General features: G+C 36.1%; 1 protein-coding gene across 16 annotated transcripts in view; it reads left to right on the top strand.

Annotated features, from left to right (window-relative positions):
- Positions 1 to 23467, top strand: part of CCDC15 (coiled-coil domain containing 15) — a 71382-nt gene that overhangs the window by 32997 nt on the left and 14918 nt on the right. For 15 of the 16 annotated variants that reach the window (XM_021063072.1, XM_021063078.1, XM_021063081.1 and 12 more), the window contains one exon: positions 210 to 313. In XM_021063072.1, the coding sequence (XP_020918731.1) occupies positions 210 to 313 (104 nt within the window). Of the gene's footprint in view, positions 1 to 209; positions 314 to 15682; positions 17547 to 23467 lie in introns of those variants that run through there. The other variant, XM_021063084.1, reaches the window with a different exon arrangement.

Here is a 23467-nt window from a genome sequence, read left to right on the forward strand (position 1 = left end):
TACTTCTTTATTATTCCTTAATTTATTTCTATTATTATTAGGAATAATACTATTATTCCTATTATTTATAAATTTCCATCATAAATAGAAGGAAATTCCCTGTGACTTTTGTATCATACAGTTTTCTTGACTATGACACAAAGATATTTTCCTCTCTTGGAAACTCCTCTGAGAGCAGAATCTTAACAATTTTAACTTCTTTTCATTAGCGGCAAAAGCAGTACCTGAGATATAGACGATTGTTCATGGATATTGAAAGAGAACAGGTGAAAGAACAACAAAGACAAAATGAACATAGGAAAAAAATTGAAAAGTAAGTACTTTGGTCCTCATTGTGAGCCTTAAATTACCAGTTAAGTTGATTTTGGAAACTGCTTCAGAAATAATCAGGCAGTGGTTTTACTTTCTTATCCATATGGAAACAACTTTTTGATCTGGGCAGCAGTATTAAAAGATGGTTAAGAGTCATGTTTTTTAAATAGACTTTGTTTTTTGGATTAGTTGTAGGTTCATAGCAAAATTAAGCAGAAGGTACCAAAAGTTCCCATTTACTCCCTACCCCTACACACGAGCTGCTTCTTCCACTGTCAGTATCCTTTACCACAGTGGTGCATTTGTTACACCTCATAAACCTACATTAACACATCGTAATCCATATTTTACATTAGGTTTCCCTCTCAGTGTTGTACATGATTATAGGTTTTGAGAAATGAGTAACAACATGTATCCATATAATATGGTATCATACAGAATGGTTTTATTGCTCTAAAAATGCTTCATGCTCTGTGTATTCATTTCTCCTTTCCTCTAGCAACCACTGATCTTATTTTGCTATTTCCAGAATATCCTATATAGTTGAAATCGTACGGTATGTAGCCTTTTCAAGTTGGCTTCTTTCCCTTAGTATTATGTGTTTAGGATTCTACCAGTTCCTTTCCATGGCTTGATAGCTCATTTCTTTTTAGTGCTGAGTAATATTCTATTGGATGTACCACAGTTTATCCATTCACCTATTGAAGGGTATTTTGGTTTCTTTCAAGATTTGGCAGTTATAAATAAAGCTACTTTAAACATCTATGTGCAGGTTTTGTGTGGGCATAAAAGTTCAGCTCCTTTGGGTAAATACCAAGGAGTATATTTGCTGGATTGTGTGGTAAGAATGTGTTTTCTTTTTTTTCAGGATTTTTATTTTTTCTCTTATAGTTGATTTACAATGTTCTGTCAATTTCTGCTGTACAGCAAAGTGATCCAGCCATATATATATATATATATATACAGACACACACACACATACACATACACATTCTTTTTCTCACATTATCCTCCATCATGTTCCATCACAAGTGAGTAGATACAGTTCCCTGTGCTATACAGCAGGATCTCATTGCTTATCCGCTCCCAATGCAATAGTTCGCATCTACTAACCCCAAACTCCCAGTTCATCCCACTCCCTTTCCTGCCCCCTTGGCAACCACAAGTCTGTTCTTCAAGTCCATGAGTTTGTTTCTTTTCTGCCCAACAAACTTTCTTCTAAAGTGACTGTACCACTTTGCAATCCTTCAACAGTGAAAGAAAGATCCTTTGCCTATACATCTCCGCCAGCCTTTGGTACTGTCAACATTTTGGATTTTGGCCATTCTAGTAGATGTGTAGTAGTATGTTGTTGTTTTAAATTGCATTTCCCTGATGACATATGATGTGGAGCATCTTTTCATATGCTTACTAGCCAGCTGTATATCATCTTTGGTGAAGTGTCTGTTCAGATCTTTGACCCATTTTTAAAAATTGGGCACCAAGTTTTCTTGAGTTTTAAGAGTTCTTTGTATACTTTGGACAGTGTACTTTATCAGATGTGTCTTCTGCAAGTAATTTTTCCTAGTCTGTGGTTTGAATTCTCATAATCTTGACATTGTCTTTTGGAAAGAAGTTTTTAATTGTAACAAAGTCTAGTTTATAATTATTTTTTTCATAGATTGCACCTTTGGTATTGTATCTAAAAGTAATTGCCATTCCTGAAGTTACCTTCATTTTCTTTTACGTTATCTTTTAGGAATTTTATACTTTTGTGTTTTACATTTAGCTTTATGATCCTTTTTTTTTTTTTTTTTGCCATTTTAGGGCTGTACTCACAGCACATGAAAGTTCCCAGACAAAGGGTCAAATCAGAGGTATAGCTGCTGGCCTATGCCATAGCCACAGCAATGTAGGATCTGAGCCACGTCTTTGACCTCCATCACAGATCATGGCAACATGCCAGATCCTTAACCCACCGAGTGAGGCCAGGGATTGAACCCACATCCTCATGGATACTGGTCAGGTTCGTTACCACTGAGCCACATCAGTAACCACTTTATGATTCCTCCCCGCCCCGATTTTGAGTTAATTTTTGTAAGGGGTATAATGTCTGTTGGTCTTTTTTTTTTTTTTTTTTACACATAGATATTCAGTTGTTCCTGAACCATTTGTTGAAAATGCTATCTTTGCTTCATTGTATTGCCTTCGCTTCTTCATCAAAGATCAGTTAACTATATTTAGGAAGATCTATCTGGGTTCTCTGAAACCATTCATCTATTTGTCTCTTCTTTTGTCAATACCATACTGACTTAAAAGGAAAATAATGATGCCTAAAAGAGATTCACTTTAGCTTTAATGACACACATAGGCTAGAAGTGAAGGGAGGGGAACAGATATTCCATGCAAATGATCACAAAAAAGATAGCAGGGTGGAGTTCCTGCTATGGTGCAGTGGGTTAAGAATCTGACTAGCAGCTTGGGTCACTTTGGAGGTGTGAGTTCAGCCTGGTGCAGTGGGTTAAAAGATCCAGTAGTGTCATACCTTTGGTGCAGGTAGCAGCTGTGGCTTGGAATCAGTCCCTGGCCTGAAAACTTTGATATGCCACAAATGTGGCCATAAAAAAGAGAGTGCGAGTGAGCAGGTGTACCTAGCCTTATATCAGAAAGAATAGACTTTATGTTAAAAAGGAAATGTCACAATAGATAAAGAAAATCATTATATAATGATAAAGGGGTCAGTGCATAAAGATGATATAACAATTGTAAATACTTAATGCACCCAACATCAGAGCACCTAAATATAAAGCAAATATTAACAGAACTGAAGGGAGAAATGAGCAATACAGTAACAGTAGGGGACTTTAATATCCACCTCTCAACAATTGATGGATCATCCAGACAGAAAAATCAATAAGGAAACAGCAGTTTTGAGCAACACTGTAGATGAAATGGACCTACTACACATGTACAGAACACTTTATCGAACAGCAACAGAAAACACATTCTTCTCAAGAATACAGAACATTCTCCAGGATAGATTATATGTTAGGCCATAAAACAAGTCTTAACAAATCAATAAGATTGAAATTATATCAAATATCTTTTCTAAACATAATAGTATGAAACTAGAAGTCAATGACAGAAGAAAAATTGGAATATTTACACATACATGGAAATTAAGCAACACATTTCTGAACAATCAGTGGACCAAAGAAGAAATCAAAAGGGAACTAAAAAATATCTTGTGATATTATGGGATATAGTAAAAGCGTTTCTAAGAGGAAAATTTATAGCTATAAATGCCTTTAAAGAAAAAAGATATCAAAAAACACAACATTCCACCTGAAAGAACTAGAACAAAAAAAAGGAGCAAGCTAAGCCCGAAGTTAGTAGAAGGAAAGAAATAAAGATTAGAGCAGAAATAAAGAATAGGAAAAAAGTTGAAAATGTCAACAAAACTAAGCATTGGTTTTTAAAAAGACAAAACAAAATTGAAAATCCTTAGCTAGATTAACAACAAAAAAAGAGGACTCGAATAAATATAAATGAAAGGGGAGACATTACAACTGATACCACAGAAGCGTAAATGTTTATAAGAAACTGCTGTGAACAATTGTATGTCAACAAATTGGACATCCTAAGGAAAATGGATAAATTTCTAGAAACGTGCAACCTATCAAGACTGAATTATGAAGAGATAGAAAATCTGAACAGACTAATTGCAAATGAGGCAACTGAATTAATAATTAAAAATCTCCTAACAACAGTCCAGGACCAGATGACTTCACTGAGAAATCTGCCAAACACTTAAGGAAGAAATAATGCTAAACCTTCTAAAAAAATTCCAAAAAATAGAAGGGGAAGGAACGCTTCCAAACTGATTATGAGGCCAGTATTACCCTGATACGGAAACAAAACAAGGGCACTATAATAAAAGAAAATTACAGGGACTTCTCTGGTGGGCTAGCTGTTAAGGATCTGGCATTATCACTGCTGTGGTGTGAGTTCAGTCTCTGGCCTGGGAACTTGCACATGCTGCTGGTGAGGTCAAAAAAAGAAGAAAGAAGAGTTCCCACTGTGGTACAATGGAAACAAATCTGACTAGCATCCCTGAGGATGTGGATTTGATTCCTGGCCTTGATCAGTGGGTCCACTATCTGGCATTGCCGTGAGCTGCAGTGTTGGTGGTAGACACAGCTCGGATCTGGTGTTGCTGTGGCTATGGCATAGGACGGCAGCTGTAGCTCAAATTTGACCCCTAGCCTGGGAACTTCTATATGCCATGAGTGTGGCCCTAAAAAGAAAGAAAAAAAAAAAGGAAAGGAAAGAAAAATCAGAGGCCACTATCCCTAATGAACATAGATGCAAAAAGTTTTGCCAAAATATTAGCAAGCTGAATTCAACAATACATTAAAAGGATCATACACCAGGATCAAGTAGGATTTAGTCTATAATGCAAGGATGGTTCAAATCCACAAATAATCTATGTGATACACCGTATTAATGAAATTTAAGCTAAAAATCATGTGATTGTCTCAATAGATTGTCTCAACATCCATTCACGGTAAAAACTCTCAACAAAGTGAGTATAGAGGGAGTGTACCTCAACACAATAAAGGCTATATATGTTAAGGCCATAGCTAACATATTCCATGATGAAAAGCTGAAAGCTTCTCCTAAGATCAGGAGCAAGATAATGCCCACTCTTCCTGCTTTAGTTCAACATTGTACAGAAAGCCCTAGCCCAAGCAGTTAGGCATGTTAAAGAAATAAAAAGGATAAAATTGGAAAGGAGGAATTAAAACTGTCACTATTTACAGATGACATTGTATTTTATATAGAAAACCCTAAAAACTCCACCAAAAATCTGTTAGAACTAAATGAATTCAGTAAAATTGCAGGATACAAAATCAGTTTACAAAAATCAGTTGTATTTCCATAAATTAACAATGAACTATTAAAGACAGAAATTGAATTGATGTTACTATAAACATCAAAAAAATAAAATATTAGGAATAAATTTAACCAAGGAGGAGAAAGGTCTATACACTGAAAACTGTAAGACATTGTTGGAAGAAGTTAAGGAAGACATAAATAAATGGTAAGATAGAAGTTCCTGTCATGGCACAGTGGTTTATGAATCTGACTAGAAACCATGAGGTTGCAGGTTCGATCCCTGGCCTTGCTCAGTGGGTTAAGGATCTGGCGTTGCCATGAGCTGTGGTGTAGGTCACAGACGTGGCTCAGATCCTGTGTTGCTGTGGCTCTAGTGTAGGATGGTGCTACAGCTCCGACTAGACCCCTAGCCTGGGAACCTCCATATGCCACAGGAAGAGGCCCTAAAAAAGGCAAAAAGACAAAAAAAAAAAAAAAAAAAAAAAAAGGAAAGATATATCATGTTCATGGATTGGAAGAATTAACATTGTTAAAAATTTTCATACTACCCAAAGCAAACCACAGATTTAATGCAGTCCCTATCAAAATTCCCATGGTAGAAATAAAACAATCCTAAAATCTGTATGGAACCACAAAAGACACTAGATAACCAAAGCAGTCTTGAAAAAGGAGAACAAAGCATCACAGTTCTTCTTTCAAACTAAATTAAAAAGCTATAGTAATTAAAACAGTGTGGTATTGACATAAAAACAGATACTGTATCAGTGGAACAGAATAAAGAGCCCAGAAATAAATCAATTAATTTATGACAAAAAAGCCAAGAATATACAACAGAGAAAGTAAAGTTTTGTCACTAAGTGGTATTGGGAAAAGTGAACAACTGCATGCAAAAAAATTAAATTGGACCCCTGTCTTACACCAAAAATCAACCCAAAGTGGATTGAAAACTTGAACTTAAGATCTGAAACTGTACTGTACTAATTGTAATGTATACATGTAAGGATAACCTGACCCCCTTGCTGTACAGTGGGAAAATAAAAAAAAAAAAGATCTGAAACTGTAAAACGCCTAGAAGAAAGCACAGGGGTAAGCTCCTTGACATTATTCTCGACACAGTTTTTTTTATTATGATACCATAAGTACATGAAAGCAAAAATAATCTAGTGGGATTACAGTAGACTAAAAAGTTTTTACACAGCAAAGGAGATAACTCAACAAAATGAAAAGGCGATATACAAATGAGAGAAAATATTTGCAAACCATATAATCTGATAAGGTGTTCATATCCAAAATATATGAAACTCATCCCATTCAAAAGGGAAAAAAAGGCCCAGTTAAAAAATGGGCAAAGCACCTGAATAGACATTCTTCAAAAAAAACATACAAATGGCCAACAGGTATATGAAAAAGTGTTCAACTTTGCTAGTCATCATGAAAATACAAATCCAAACCATAATGAGGTACCACCTCACACCTATTTGAATGGCTATTATAAAAAAGCAGTTGATAAGTCCTGTCAACCATGTAGAAGAAGGGAACTTTTGTGCAGTATTGGTTAGGAAGATAAATTGATACAGACATTATGGAAAGCAGTATAGAAGTTCCCCCCAAAATTAAAAATAAAACTGCTATGTGATCCAGCAGTTCTACTTCTGGATATATGTTCAAAGGAAATTAAATCATTATCTCAGAGAGATATGTACACTGCTATGTTCATTGTAGCATTATTGACAATAGTCAAGACATAAAGCATCCTAAGTGTCCATCAACAAGTGAACAGATAAGGGAAAATGTGGGATAAATGAAACAGAATGTTATTCAGTCATGAAGAAAAAGGAAATCCTGTCATTTGTGACAGCATGAATGAAACTTGAGGACATTATGCTAAGTTAAATAAGTCAGACAAGGAAAGTCAAATAGTTTATGATCTTACATTTTATCTATCTATCTATCTATCTATTTATTTATTTTTTAGGGCTACGGCCATGGCATATGGAAGTTCTTGGGCCAGGGATTGAGTCTGAGCTGCAGCTGTAACCTGTGCCATAACTGCAGCAATGCCAAATCCTTAACCCACTCTGCCACAGTGGAAGCTCCCTGATCTGACATTTTAAGTCTTAAAAAGTTGAACTTATACAAACAGAGAATAAATTGGTGGTTGCCAGGACCTGTGGCAGCAGTGGAGGAAATGAGATGTTGGTCAAAGGACACAAACTTTTAGTTAAAAGATGAATAAATTCTGGGGATCTGACAATGTACAGCATGGTAACTATAGTATTACATACTTCATTTGCTGAGAGACTAGATTTTCTGTGTCCTGATCACATACAAAGAAAGATAACTTTGTGAGATAATGAATGTGTTAAATAACCTTATATTTCACTATATATATTTATAAAATTATTGGTATACATTATATACCTTAAAGTTACACAGTGTTTTTGTCAATTATATTTCAATAAAGCTAGGAAAAAAAATGTGAGTTCCAAGGCAAAGATCTCCTGTCTTACCCAGATCTGAGAATGATTCTGCATTTATTCAGCAGATATGAATTGGATATCTTTCATATGTTGAAATTGTTCTCGGCACAAGCATCGCAAAGATAAATAAAATGTGGTTTCTTTTCTTGAAGAATTCATTATCTAGGATGGTTGGGAGGAAGATTATATACTTATGAGTTATATAATTACTGTGATTGAAGTAAGTGAAGACAGAGCAAGTGCTTCCCCGAGAGCACCAAAGAAGAGAGATTACTAATTTCATCTGGAGAGTTAGAGAAATTATTACATTTCACTGGACCTAGTGAATAAATGTGTGTTTATTGGGGAAGTGGATAAGGATAGTGAAGTAGAAAAATCAGAAAAAACTGAGCCAGAGTGGAAGGAAATAATAGTATTCATGCAGAGTTTTATAATTTACAAGGGCTTTCATATATTGTTCATATATTGTTTTAGTGTTTCAACAATAAAATGAACATGTATTGAGAGACTACCACATGGTAGACACTCTACTATATACTGATAATATAAAATTTGAACATGTGGCAGGATAGTGGTTCATAGTGCAAGTTAGAATCAGCTAGTTTTAGGTTTGAATTTTCCACCTGTTAGCTGTGTAACTTTGAGCATAGTTCTTCACTTTTGAGACTCCATACCTTAAATGAGGATTATAATACCTACCTTCTAGGTTGTTGAAAGAATTAAATGGGGAAATATATGTAAAGTACTTAACATTGTACCTGGTGTTTAATAAAATCAAAATAAGTAGAGCCTATTACTACCATAATGATGATGGTGGTGATGATATCATGGTGCATAGGATGAACACCAAGGGAGAGCAGGCAAATGGAAAATAGAAAAAAGGAGATGAAAATAATAATTATAGTGCTACATAAAAAGTGAGGCAAGGACAGTGTGGGGAGGTCAAGAAAGGTCTATAAATGAGTTAATACTCAGGCAGGGTCTTGAAGGATGACCTGGAATCTGCTGGATGGTCAAGGAATTTAGTATGAAAGTATAAGATACCTTTGAGAAACAATGTGAAAACTTGAGGTGGCTAAACTGTTGGAAGTATAGTGGCAGAGGGGGTATAAAGAAGGTGATGAAAGATTTTAAGAAGTCTTATGATCTGATTTATATTTTAGAAAGATCACTCTGGCAGCAGAATACAGAATGATCTGGAGAGGACAGAGTCCAATTAAGAAGTTCCTGTTTAATGGTCGAGTTAGGAGGTGATGAGGTCATTGGAAATGGAGAGTAAGATATTTAATAAAATTTAAGGAGCAGAATCCATGGGACTTGATGGCCAATTGGGTTTGGGATTGAGAGAAGAGACAAGGGTAGTTTCTAACTTTCTTTTTGGATTACTGAATGAATGTTAATACCATTAACATAGGTAGATTTGACAGAAAGCTAGTTAAGTTCAGTTTTGGACATCAAGCTTGAGAAGCCTGTGGAATATTAATAGAGGGCTGACTTAACACATTTGGGAATAAGAAACCAGAGTTCAGGGAGCAATGGGAACTAAAGACTTTTTTCTTAGAAATTTTCAATGTATGTTTCAACATGAATTTGGACCAAGCACAGGGCCACTTCTGGGGGAGAGAGAATAAGCAAAGCTTTTGTTGGTCTTTAAGGAGCGGAATTCACAAAATTGGAGACAGAGAGTTTCAAACACTTGATCAGTTTTCTCCTTGAGACATTTGCCAAAGTCTAAATGTATGTGGGAAATAATGCTGAAAGGCTTAGTTGAAGACCTCTGGAAAACAGAGAAACTCAGTCTTGTGGTACTGAGTAGATGTAGAGTTCAGGACACCCCCCACCCCAAGGTGAGGTGGGGGGCAAAACCCAGTGAATATGCCAAGCTTTCAGTTGAAAGCTATAGAAAGTTATACACTAAGAAGATGGTCTAACCAACTATAGCATAAAGCCATACCCAAACTGCAAAGAAGCCTTGATTCTCCTGAGTGACTTGACTGAATTAAGGTGATGAACCCTGCACTCTCTGCCTAGCAGAGAAAAGGGTGAAGTCTTTCTGGTCATAGATAACATAGTTTGCAGGCTGTAAAGTTTTTTTAAAATGACATTCAGCCTTCAGTCAGAATTTCCTAGGCATGTCAAGAGATAGGACCAGGTAACCAAAAGCTAAGGGAAAGAAGAGACAACAGAAGCAGACTCACAGATGACACAGATATTGGTGTTATCAGACAAGGACTTTAAAACAGTTGGTTAAATACCCTCAGGTAAGTAGAGGAAAAGATGGAGAAAATAGATGAAAACATGGAGAATTTCACTAGAGAATTGGAATCTTTAAAATAAAATAAAAAGTCTGAAGTTTAAAAATATAATCTTAAAATCAACTCCATGTACAATGAGATACCACTTCATACTCATTCAAATAGCTCAAACAAAAAAACAAATTGTACTTAACAGTACCAGATGTGCCAGGGATATTGATTTTTTTTTATTACTCAAATGAATTTATCACATCTGTAGTTGTATAATGATCATAACAATCTGATTTCACAGGATTTCCATCCCACAGCCCAAGTACATCCCCCCACCCCCCAAACTGTCTCCTCCGGAGACCATAAGTTTTTCAATGTCTGTGAGTCAGCATCTGTTCTGCAAAGAAGTTCACTGTGTCCTTTTTTCAGATTCCACAGGTCAATGAAAGCATTTGATGTTGGTGTCTCATTGTATGGCTGAACTGTAACTCATGTATTGGTAGTGAAAGTGAAACAACTACTTCAGAAAACTGTTTAATATTTTTATATATTTAAACATATACCTACCCTGAGACTCAGCCACATTACTGCTAGATATTTCCTCAAGAAAAGTAAAAACATTCATAAAAATATTGAACAGTGACAGAGTATATTTTCAAGTGTCCATGGCATTTACCAAAATTGATCATATCCTGGGTTATTTTCTAGAGTATATTCTTTGACTATACCAGAAATTAGGCTAGGAATTAATAAGCAGTACAGTTTTTTTGTGTGTGTGTGTGTTTTGTCTTTTTAGGGCCTCACCCATGGCATATGGAGGTTCCCAGGCTAGGGGTCAAATCAGAGATGTAGCTGCCAGCCTACACCACGGCCACAGCAATGCAGGATCCGAGCTGTGTGTGCGCAACCTACACAGAGCTCATGGCAACACCGGATCCTTAACCCACTGAGCAAATCCAGGGATTGAACCTGTGTCCTCATGGATACTATTTGGGTTCTTTAACCACTGAGCCATAGCGGGAACTGCCAATAAGCAGTACATTTTTAACGAATTCTGGGTCAAAGATAAAATTACAGTGGAAATACTTTGAAGAGAACAAGAATGAAGATAAAGCATATCAAAACTTGTCAGACGCAGATAAAATTGCTCAGAGGGAATGTTAGATCCTTAATTGCAATTATCAGAAAAAATGAAAAGCTAGAAAAAAATCAGTATTGTAACTTGTTGTCTTAAGAAGCTAGGGAAAAATAGCATATCAAACCAAAAGAAGTCAGAAAGAATAGAAATCAATGAAATAGAAAACAAATGTACAGTGGAGAAAATCAGCAAAGCCAAAAATTAGTTCTTTGAAAATTTAGTCTGCCAAGGACATACCACTTTTGCTAATCAGTAAAAAGAAAAGAGAGAAGACACCATTTACCAATGTTAGGAATGAAGGAGGAGACATTATTACAGAGCTCAGAAACATTAAATGTTAATAAGGACTTTACACTAAAAATTTTGATTACTTTGATGAATTGGAAAAACTCCTTTAAAAATAAAAAACTGAAAATGAATGAAGAACTAGAAATATGAGTAATCCCATATCACTGACAGGCATTAAAGCACTCACTGAAAATCTTAGCAAAAAGAACTCAAGCTCAGGTCCAGGCACAGTTTTCATTTTGGGATCCCAAATATTTAAGGGAAAAAGTAACACCAAGGTTTATATAAACTACTCTAGAGAATGGAAAACAGGTAATACTTCCCAAATAATTGAGGAGGTAGTACCAGCCTGACAAGGATATTATAAGAAAGCAACATTTACAGACTGATTTCTTTCATGAACATAAATATGATAATTCCAAGTAAAGTGAGACGACCCAGTGACCTTTGAGGGACACTACTGCAAGAAGTCCTTTGGGCTTCTGTCTAAGCCTCTGCCTGCTTCTCCAGGGCAGGTTTTTATTTTATTATTATTATTATTATTATTTCTTTTTGTCTTTTTTTTTTTTTTCCTTTTCTAGGGCCACTCCTGTGGCATATGGAGGTTCCCAGGCTAGGGATCTAATTGGAGCTGTAGCTACCGGCCTAAGCCACAGCCACAGCAATGCAGGATCCGAGCTGCATCTGCGACCTACACCACAGCTCATGGCAACGCCGGATCCCCAACCCACTGAGCGAGGCCAGGAATTGAACCCGCAGCCTCATGGTTCCTAGTTGGGTTCGTTAACCACTGAGCCATGACGGGAACTCTGGGTTTTTATTTTTATTTTTATAGCCACATCTGTGGCATATGGCAGTTCCCAGGCTAAGGGGCGAATCAGAGCTGCAGCTTCAGGCCATAGCCACAGCAACGCCAAATCCAAGCCACATCTGTGATCTACACTGCAGTTTGTGGCAACACTGGAGCCTTAACCCACTGAGTGAGGCCAGGGATCAAACGGCATCCTTGTGGATACTAGTCGGGTTCTTAACCCACTGAGCCACAACAGGAACTCCAGGGAGGCTTCTTAGAACTCTTGAACTTCTGCCAAGTCATGGACCCAATGGAAACAAAGCTTTTTGCAAAAAGAATGATGATCAATAGGAGTTCTCTTCATGGCTCAGCGTTTAATGAACTCAGCTAGGATCCATGAGGATGAGGGTTTGATCCCTGGCCTCACTCAGTGGGTTAGGGATCCGGCATTGCAGTGAGCTTTGGCATAGGTTGCAGATACGTGTTGGAGCCCATATTGCTGTGGCATAGGCCAGCAGGTGTAGCTTCGATTCGACCCCTTGCCTGGAAATTTCCATATGTCACGGGTGTGGCCCTAAAAAGCAATAAATAAATAAATAAATAAATAAATAAATAAATAAATAAAAAGAATGATGATGAACTAAAGGACTAAATTAAACATTCCAAGATGTTTAGGAATTGTCTTTCACTGGTGGATATAAATCATTTTTTTCTATTCTTACTGTGTTTCAAAAAATTTTTTTTTTGTCATTTGTATATTTTACTTTGGGAGCCTAAGCAGTATGTACATTGTAAGGGGCCTCTTGAATAGCCTGTTTATTTTGCTATAGAGAATACAAAGGCTTCTGAAGTTTTTATGTGGCAGTCCAGTGGTGAGAATAGTTTTCCTGTGAGGTGATTAGCAATTCCTTTGGTATATTTTTATTCTCACATTTTTCCCCTCTTTGGTATATGTTATAATACTATTGTCCTAAAAGCAACTTGACAAAAATTGCTGCAGTGAAAAAATGTGTGTGTGTGTGTGTTTTGGATTGGGGTAGAAGAGGCTTGGAAACATCCTCATGAGGTTGTATAGGGTGGCCTTTAAGCAGGATTCTATTTTAATATTTCAAGAATCTCTTCTATTCTTGATGTTCTTTAGGACTATAAATTAGCTCCCTGGATAATAATTTCAGAATTTAAGGACATTGGCTCTCAGAAAGTTCATTCTTATATCTGGCCAGATTTGTCTTACTGTAACCTAGTCATTTAGCCATAATTATGATCTGATCTACATCAAAAAAAATCTCAGTTCTGTGGTTCCCATATTAAAGAATTTTTACAGACTCATCAGGCAGCAGACAGAATGGAAATTTAGTTCAGTTCATTTAACCCATGCTAAGACATCTCTGCTGTGGGTATTTTATGTCTACCCTAAATCTTCTTATGACATGCCTACCACATGGCATAGTCAGTGGGGAATTCTTTAGCTGTACTGCTGACCTTCTCTGAAAGCTTTTCTGCTTAAGGCTTTTGTTTTATTGCCATTTTCTCACTGGATAATCTTTTTCTTGTTGGATTTATACTCTTGATCCCAGGAAAAATATGAAGGGCTCTGTCTTAAAGATGGTATCAGAACATTAAGTTTGTTGTCATTGATAGTTTGCAAACAATTAGATTTTTTTTTTTTTTTTTTTGCTTTTTCCTGTGGAAAAAACTAAATCATGCCTGCCTTCTTTGCATGGGGGTCATATGTTTTCACTTAATGACAGAAACCACTATAGCAGCATTCTAAAGTAAATATACATCTACTTTCTAAACAGGGGGTTATAATAACCAATTTACCCAGTTTTTATAAGGATCAAATGATACGTTTGCATTAAGTCATTTAACAGTTCTTTATTTAGCACCTATTAATTGGCCAATGTGATAATAAGGGGATGCAAAAAATGGAAGACATGATCGCATCCTTCAAGGATCTTACTAAATAGATTTCACTGACTAATGGGGAGGCAGATAAATGAATTGATAATTATAATACTGTATTATAAGTATTATAAGACATCGTAGCATGTGATTAAGAACATGGGGAGATATGCGTCGAAGTCCCAGCTCTGCAACTTTGGGAAAGTTATCTTCTGTAAGCCTCAGTTTCTTCTCTACAAAACAGGAGCAATAATGATATATACCTCAGAAAGTTGCTATGAGGATTCAATGTGGATGGTAAATTAGCTAAATATAGAATCTGGCACATAGTATGTGCTCAATAAATGTTAGTTACCAAATACTTACTGGGAAAAATAACACCAAATTTTACAGAAAATATTCCGGTGAATGGAAAACAGGAAATACTTCCCAAATAATTATAGGAGCCAATATAACCTTAATACCAACTTTCCTTCTATGGACATTATAAGAAAGCAATATTACAGACTTAATTTCCTTCATCAACACAAATGTAAAAGTCTCAAAGTATTAGTAAAATAAAATCTTTCTTCTAATGTCATTAGAAGGAAATATTACAAGAATATGTGAGAGCACAGAGACTGTTTTGAACTCAAAATTGAGGGTTTGATGTCTCAGGACAAGGAGCATTTCCTGGGCTGAGTTCTGCAGGGTTAGAAGAAGTAGTGTGAGATAAAGATGGATTGGGGAAAAGAGTAGATGGGAATTCTAGGCAAAAAGAATAGCATTGCAAAAACAGTAACTCTGGAGAGACTGTGACACTTCCGAGCTGGATGTGATTGGAGCTAAAGGAATGACAAGAGGTAAGCCCTATGAAATGAGAAAAAAATCATAAAGAACTTTGCATTTCATGAGAAGGAATTTGGGTTTTATTTTGAAAACAGGAGCCATTTAGCGGCATTGTGAGAAATAGATAAAATGACTAAGATTAGATATTAGATTATTGAAGTAATACAGAGAAGATGAGAAGTAAAATTAATTTTTTAAAGGTTATTAAATATTAAGCCCTTATTGTATGTGAGGTGCTTTACATGGATTATCATCTCATTTAATTGATATACAATTCTGTAGGGTTGTGGCTATCAGGCACTGAGTGTTTACAATGCGCCAGGCATAGTGTTAAAGGTTTTAGAAGCATTAGCTCATTTGTCTGCTTCAGTAACTTTATGAGGTAAATTTTATTATTATTTTTGTTTTACAGATGAGAAAATGAGTCTAGAGAAGTTAAGTAGTTTGCCTAAGATTAAAATCACACTTAGTAATGGCAGAACTGAGATTCAATCCCAGATTTGTTTGACTCCATCACTTAACCTCTTTGAAGTCTGTAACTTTAAGTTATAAGCTGGGGCCAGGAAGGCAGTGAGGAGGGAGGCATAAGAGATAGAATTGATAAGATATTGTCAGAGGAGAATTTAAGGGAAAGTCCCAGGTTTATGGCATAGGCCACCGGGCAAATGAGTTACTATAAAACAGATTTGCCAGGAAGGAGGTAGAGGCAGAGAGGATAAATTTAGTTTGTGGCATATTGGGTTTGAAATGCTTAAAGGAATCCAAGTAGAGGGTCCAATAGGAAACATTAAATTATTTTTAATAATGCTTTCAGACATCCCTAAGGAAGAATACTATCAGAATCAAGAAGCGGAGAAGCAGAGAAAAAGGTTGACAGAAAAACAGCAGGCAAAGATTTAGACTGTGCTAGATTAGACCTTAATCCTGTTGTGCCAAAGAGGAAGATTTCTTTCACCTCCTTGAGAAGTTCTTTTTAACAGAGCACCTCTTTAGCTCCTGAAATAAATCTATTTCCTGTTCTTAGATGCACAATTCCTTTTATTTGATAGTATTGGTTTTGGCAAATTTCTGTAATTGCTCAAGAAATATGAGTCCATAGAGCCAGAGATAGCCCTCGTTTTTGGTTCTAGGTCTCAATCTTTGTTTAAATTTGTAAAGGATTAGTAGTGTAAACTTATGTGGAAGGTAACTGAATAACAAGAGTTGTTGTAATTATAAGAATATATTTTTAATGTAGTTTGCTTGTGATATCACTTTATTTTCAGGATTTTCTTCAAAATGTAAATATTGACACCTACTTGTTCAGTTGTGCACACACCCAGTGTAGCAAGTTTACAATCAATTTGCAATTTATATTCTTACTGAATATAAATATCTCTTTTATTGAAAGTCTGACACTGGTTTCAGAATACCTTGTAGCATAACCAGGCAAACCACTATAATTGTATTCACGTCAATGCTCTGTGGAAAACCGATATTGTTGACAGGTTGATTTCCAACCTAGTTTAGTTTCTCTTGTGTATCAGCTAAAAGGTATATATATGCAAGAAGCTTTAAACACATCAGAAGAGAATAAACTTGTTTATAGAATAATTGTTTATATCAATCTTTTTAGTTGACTTTGCCTTTTTTGTCTTTATGATCCTTTCTGAAATTACTATATGGCAGTAGTTTTTAACCTGAGAATCTGACCAAAGCTGTAGATTCTTTTCCCAGAAAAATACTTTTGTGACACTCAAGTGGAATGTCAAATTGGGAGGCAGTTAAATAGGTTTGAATCTCAGGGGAATGGTCTATGCTGGAGGTGGAGCTTAATGAGTTACAGGCGATGGTGTATGGTAACTGAGGCAGGCAATATACGTAAAGTCACCTGGGGAGAAGGCATAGAGTAAGAAGTGGGAGAATGCCTAGATGTAGTGTATTTCTGCTTATGTACTATTACTTTTTGGAGGGCCACAAACTTTAAATATTTAAGATATTTTATTCCTTCGAATCAATTTTTGCCACATTGGGTACAATGTTGCCCTTGTTGAGAATGTACATAGTAGGTGGATTAATTGACCTGTACGCTGCCATTGACCTTAAAGAGTTATTTTGGTGGAGTGATTGATGGGTCTTCAACCTGTATTGGAGTGGGAGAGGAGATCAGGAAATAGAGACAGAAGGTCTAGACAGCTCTCTTGAGGTGTTTCACTGTGAGGAGAGGAATAGCAAGGGGAGAGGGGTAAAGGGACTGATTCCATCATTTAGTAATTGTCTCATTATCAAGACCTAAGGGGATCATGTGTTTCCTTAGCTCTTAGTTTACTGGTATAGAGCATTGTACTAGTAACTAAGCTGTTCTATTGTCATTCACTTGGCTCCTTTTATATTTCACTATTGAAAACCTCAGTTTGGTTTCTTATCTACAGAAAAATCTTTTCACATTTGCCTTTTTCACAAGCTAAGGAATTATTGAACTAATCAAATACAAATGTCTTCAAAATATTTACTTTTCTTTACTGACTCTACTTGGAATAAGAGCTCTATGTATGTAGATCTCTAGCCAAGAGCGCCTGTGGTCTCAGACTCATCTTTTTTATTTTTTTTTGTCTTTTGTCTTTTGTCTTTTTAGGGCCACACCCGCAGCATATGGAGGTTCCCAGGCTAGAGGTCTAATTGGAGCCGTGGCTGCTGGCCTACACCACACCACAGCAACGCCAGATCTGAGCCGCGTCTTCAACCTACACCACAGCTCACAGCAATGCCAGATCCTTAATCCACTAAGCAAGGCCAGGGATTGAACCCACAACCTCATGGTTCCTAGTCGGATTCATTTCCACTGCACCAAAATAGGAACTCCTAGACTCATCTTTTAACTTTTGTACTCTTACAATGTTTTTCTTTCATTCTCTTACTTATTTCATGCATTATATTTTAAGAGAGTAAAGTGACATGTTTTAAAGTCATTTGTGAAGAAGTTTATGTCTTGTTTTCCCCCACATGTCTAGTACACTGCCTTATATGCCTTTAAATCTTGATCCTTACTGGTTATAAAAACATAGCTCTCTGCTCAATTTGCAATAATGAGATTTCTTACCTCTACCCTATTACAATTTTATATTGCATACGAGTTTGAATCATACCATAAAAGCTATATTTATGTTCTGTATCCTTTGAGGAGTACTCAATTTAGACTTACAAGAAAGAATGGCAAGTGAGAGAGAACAGTTATAAGAAAATCTTTGTTTAAAGTGGCCTTGTCACTCTGTTAAAGGTGGCGAGGGATTAGTTGTCAGAATCTGAATGGATTTAGTTCCACATACAAGTTTTTTGTACTTTTCCAGTTCCTGATCTTTCAGCCTTTGTAGTACAGCTTCCTGCTTTTTAGTATATTCTTGTGTTAATCTAACTAAAAGGAAGTCCATAATTCCCCTGGAGTAAATAGCCTGCTACAGATGGATAGAAGCCCAGAATTTTCAGCAATCCGTGCTGTATTGAAGAGGTATGAGTATGAATTGACCTCATGCCACTGTTCAGAAAACAATAGCTCATTTGTTTCAAAGTAATTTTTAGCAACTGACATTATCAGCATGTATTTATAAGTTCTGGTTTTGAATTAGTTATATTTCTTTCTTTTTTTTGTTGTTGTCTTTTTAGGGCTGCACCCATGGCATAATGGAGGTTCCCAGGCTAGGGGTTGAATTGTAGCTGTAGGCCTACGCCACAGCCAAGCAGTGTGGGATCTGAGCCGTGTCTGTGACCTACACTACAGCTCACAGCAATGCTGGATCCTTAACCCACTAAGCGAGGCCACGGATTGAACCCATGTCTGAGTCACGACAGAACTCCCTGCATTAGTTATATTTCTTAACAAAAGCTCTAAAGTTAGATTTTCTGAGTTTTCTTGATGAGCTTCTCCTTTCCTTTCTGCTAGTAGGTAAGATTAAATAAACTATATATAGTATAAATTTTGATATTTTCACATGCATAATTGCTATTATTGTCAAGTAATGAACATATGTATCATCCTAAAAAGTTTCCTTATGCCCTTAGTAATCCCTCATTTCTCCCCCTGCCCCCTTCCCTAGGAAACAGCTGGTTGGCTTTCTGTCACTTTAGATTGATTTACATTTTCTGAAATCATACAACATGTACTCTTGTGCCCAGCTCCTTTTATTCAGAGTAATTATTTTGAGATTTGTCTTTGTTGTGGTATCAAGAGTTTATTCCTTTTTGTTACTGGATAGTATTCCATTAGCTGGATATACCATAGTTTATTTATCCATTCATAGGTTGATGGACATTTGGGTTGTCTCCAGTTTTGGTTATTGCACATAAAGCTGCAGTGAACATTTGTGTGCAAGTTTCTGGAAATATGTTACCTTTTCTCTTGGGTAGATACCTGGGAGTAGAGTGGATCATCATGGTATGTATATATTTCATTTTTTAAAGAAACTATCAAACTGTTTTCCAAAGTGGTCGTACCACTTTATATTACCACTAGCGGTGTAGGAGAGTTCAGGTTTCCTTACATCATCACCAACACTTGGTACAGTCAGTCTTTTTCATTTTAGCCATTTCAATAGGTATGCAGTGGTATCTCGTGGTTTTAGTACACTTCCTGAATGACTGAAGATGTTGAACATCTTTTCAAGTGTTTACTTTGTCATCTGTATATTGTTTTGGGTGAAGTATGTTCCAACCCAATTTTTAAATTGAGTTATTATCTTGTTATATTGAGTTCTTTTTTTTTTTTTGTCTTTTGTCTTTTTGTCTTTTGTTGTTGTTGTTGTTGTTGCTATTTCTTGGGCCGCTCCCGTGGCATATGGAGGTTCCCAGGCTAGGGGTCCAATCGGAGCTGTAGCCACCGGCCTACGCCAGAGCCACAGCAACGCGGGATCCGAGCCGCGTCTGCAACCTACACCACAGCTCACGGCAACGCCGGATCGTTAACCCACTGAGCAAGGGCAGGGACCGAACCCGCAACCTCATGGTTCCTAGTCGGATTCGTTAACCACTGCGCCACGACGGGAACTCCCAAGAGTTCTTTAATATAATCTGAATACAAATCGTTTATAGATATACGCTATGCAAAGATTTTCATCTTTCAGTTTGTTCCTTTATAGATTGTACTTTTGGTGTCATATTTAAGAAATCATTGCCTAACCCAAGATCACAAAAATTTTCTTTTTTGTTTTCTCCTAGAAAGATTGTAATTTTAGATTTTATTTTTAGGTCTGTAATTCATTTTGAGTTAATATTCATATATGGTGTGAAGTTTTTTTTGTACATGGATATCCATTTGCTGAAAAGCTATTCTTTCTCCAATGCATTGCTTTTGTGCATTTGTTCAAAATCTTTTGTCCAACAAACAATAAAAGAGAAGATTGATAAGTTGGACTTCAAAATTAAAAACCATCAAGAAAGTGAAAAAAAAAAAAGAAAGTGAAAAGACAACTACATAATGTGAGAAATTATTTGTAGATCATATATCTGATGAGAGTTGTATTCCGAATATATAAAAAAAGTTTACAACCCAATAATAAAAAGATAATCCAATTGAAAAGTGGACCAAGGATTTAAATAGACATTTCTCCTAGGAAAATATATAAATTGCTAATAAGCACTTGAAAAGATGCTCAACATCATTAGTTCCTAGGAAATGGAAATCAAAGCTACAATGAGATACCACTTCACATGCATAAGAATAGCCATATTAAAAAAGACAGGAGAGTTCTCTGGTGGTCTAGTGGTTAGGACTCAGCACTTTCACTGTTGTGGCCTAGGTTTGATTCCCTGGTCTGGGAACTGAGATCACACATCAAACCACTGAAAAGAAAAAAAAGGGGTTGGATTTCCTACTGTGGCTCAGCAAGTAAAGAACAGAACATAGTGTCCGTGAGGATGTGGGTTTGATCCCTGGCCTCACTCAGTGGGTTAAGGATCCAGGGTTGGTTGCACCAAGCAGTGGTATAGGTCACAGATGCAGCCTGGCGCTGATGTTGCTGTGTCTGTGGCATAGGCCAGCAACTGCAGCTCCAACTTGACCCCTAGCCCAAGAACTTCTGAATGCTATGGGTGTGGCCCTGAAAAAAAAAAAAAAGATGGATTATAGCAAGTGTTGATGAAGATATGGAAAAATACAGTGAATTTCTATATATTGTTGCTATAATCACTTTGGAAAACAGTTGAGCAATTTCTCAAAAGGTTAAACATAGAGTTACCAGTATGACTCAGCAGTTTCATTCCTGGGTCTATATCCAAGAGAACTGAACATGTACATCTACACACAAACTTACAAAAATGTTCATAGCAGCATTATTCAAAATAACTAGGAAGTTGAAGCTTCTTGAATGCCCCCAAACCGATGACTAGATAAATAAAATGTGGTATATCTATATAGTAGAATATTATCAATAAAAAAGAATTAAATACCCGTGCATGCTACAACAAGGATGGACTTTGAAAACATTATTCCAAGTGAAAGAAGCCAGTCACAAAAGGCCACATATTTTGTGACCCCATTATATGAAATGTCAAGGATAGGCAAATCTATAGAGACAGAAAAATGAGTGTTTGTCTAGGTCTAGGTGGAAAGAGTGACTGCTAGTGAGTACAAGGTTTCTTTTGGGGAGGATGAAAATTGCGTAATGGTCATGTGAACTTTATGGAGTGCAAATAATACCTCAGTAAAAGTGTTAAAAATGAGTTGTTCGTATATGCGTGGATTTATTTCTGGACATTCTCTTCTGTTGTCCTGATCTATTTGTCTGTCTTTATGCTTATACCATGCTGTTCTGATTGGCATAGTTTTATAATCTTGCTTGAAATCAAATAGCTAATTTAGCCTTCCAATTTTTCCCCCCCAGAGTTGTCTTGGCTATTCTAGGCCCTCTGCATTTCCATATGAATTTTAAAATCAGTTTTTCAGTTTCTCCCAAGAAACTTTGGATTTTGATTGGGATGTGTTGAATCTATAAATTGTTTGAAGAGAATTGCTATCATTAAGATGTTGAGACTTAATGATAGTGAGTCTTCCAACCCAGGAACATGTGTTTAGTTGTTCTTTAGTTTTTTTTTAGTTGTATTTTTCAGTGTATAGGTCTTTTACATTTTATGTCAGATCTATCCTAAAGTAGTTTTATTTTTAAAAACTACTGTAAATGGTATTTTTAAAAATTTTCAATTTTTGATTTTTTGTTTTTTGTGGTTGCTGCTACTACATGGAAATACATAGTTGATGTTTGAAGGTATGATCTTGTACTCATTAATTCCATTGGATTTTTTTTTAATACAATCATGTCTTCTTCAGAGGTAGTTTTACTTCTTCTTCTTCTTTTTTTTTAAAAATTTTATGGCCACACCTGTGGTACATGGAAGTTCCCAGGCCAGGGGTTGAATCTGAGCCACAGCTACAACCCAACACCGCTGCTGTGGCAACACTGGATCCTTTTAACCCACTGTGCTGGGCCAGGGATTGAACCCACACCTCCACAGTGACCTGAGCCACTGCAATCAAGATTCTTAACCCACATGCCATGGCAGGAACTCCACAAAGGCATTTTCACTTCTTCCTTTAAATCTGGATGTCTTTGATTTCTCTTTCTTGCCTAATTATACTGGCTGGGACCTCCAGAACAACACTGATTTGTAGTGATAAGAGTAGACAATCCCTAATCTTAGAAAGCATTTAGTCTTTCAACATCAAGTATGATGTTAGCTATAATATTTTCTCAGGTTCCCTTCTCTTCCTAGTTGTTGAGAATTTTTATCAGGAATGGATGTTGAATTTTGTCAATTTCTTTTTATCTCTAGTGAGATGATCACAGTTTTACTTTTTTATTTTGTTAATATGGTGGTTAACATTGCTTTTTGATTGTTAAACCAACCCTGCATTCCTGGGGTTATGCACCACTTGGTAATAATGTATTATCCTTTTAATATATTATTTGATTAGATTTGCTAAAAATTTTGTTTAGAACTTACTTCTGTGTTCTAAGAGATATTGGCTTGTAGTTCTCTTGTAGTATCTTTGGTTTTGTTTTCTGGGAAACACTAGCCTATTCATAGAATGGATTGGGAAGTATTTGCTCTAATTTAAGAGGAAGAGTTTATGCAGAATTGGTATTGTGCTTTCCTTAACTTTTTGGTAGAATTTGCCAGTGAATCTCCCTGGTTCTGGACTTTTGATTGTGGAAATGCTGTTAACAACAGTTTTCACATTGATAATAGATGTAGGGCTGATCAGTTTTTTTGTTTGTTTGTTTGTTTTTGTTTTTTTCCTACATGAGGCTTTAGTAGTTTGTCTCTGTGGACAAATTTGTCATTTCATCTAAGTTGTATAATTTATTTGGTAAGAATTGTTCTTAGTATTTTCTTATTGCCCTTTTAATATCTGTAGAATCTGTAGTGGTTTCATCTCTCTTAAGTTTTTAATCTTTAATTGGTGTCTTTGCTCTTTTTTTCATGATCAGATAAGGTCAAGATTTATCAATTTTATTGATCTTCTCAAAGCCCTAGCTTTTGGTCATTATTTTTTTTCTATTCTTTTTTCTAGTTCATTGATTTCTGCCTCAATCTTTATCATTTCTTTCCACTGCTTACATTAGGTTTAATT

This window comes from Sus scrofa, chromosome 9 (assembly GCF_000003025.6).
Source record: "Sus scrofa isolate TJ Tabasco breed Duroc chromosome 9, Sscrofa11.1, whole genome shotgun sequence".
Taxonomy (NCBI): Eukaryota; Metazoa; Chordata; class Mammalia; order Artiodactyla; family Suidae; genus Sus; species Sus scrofa.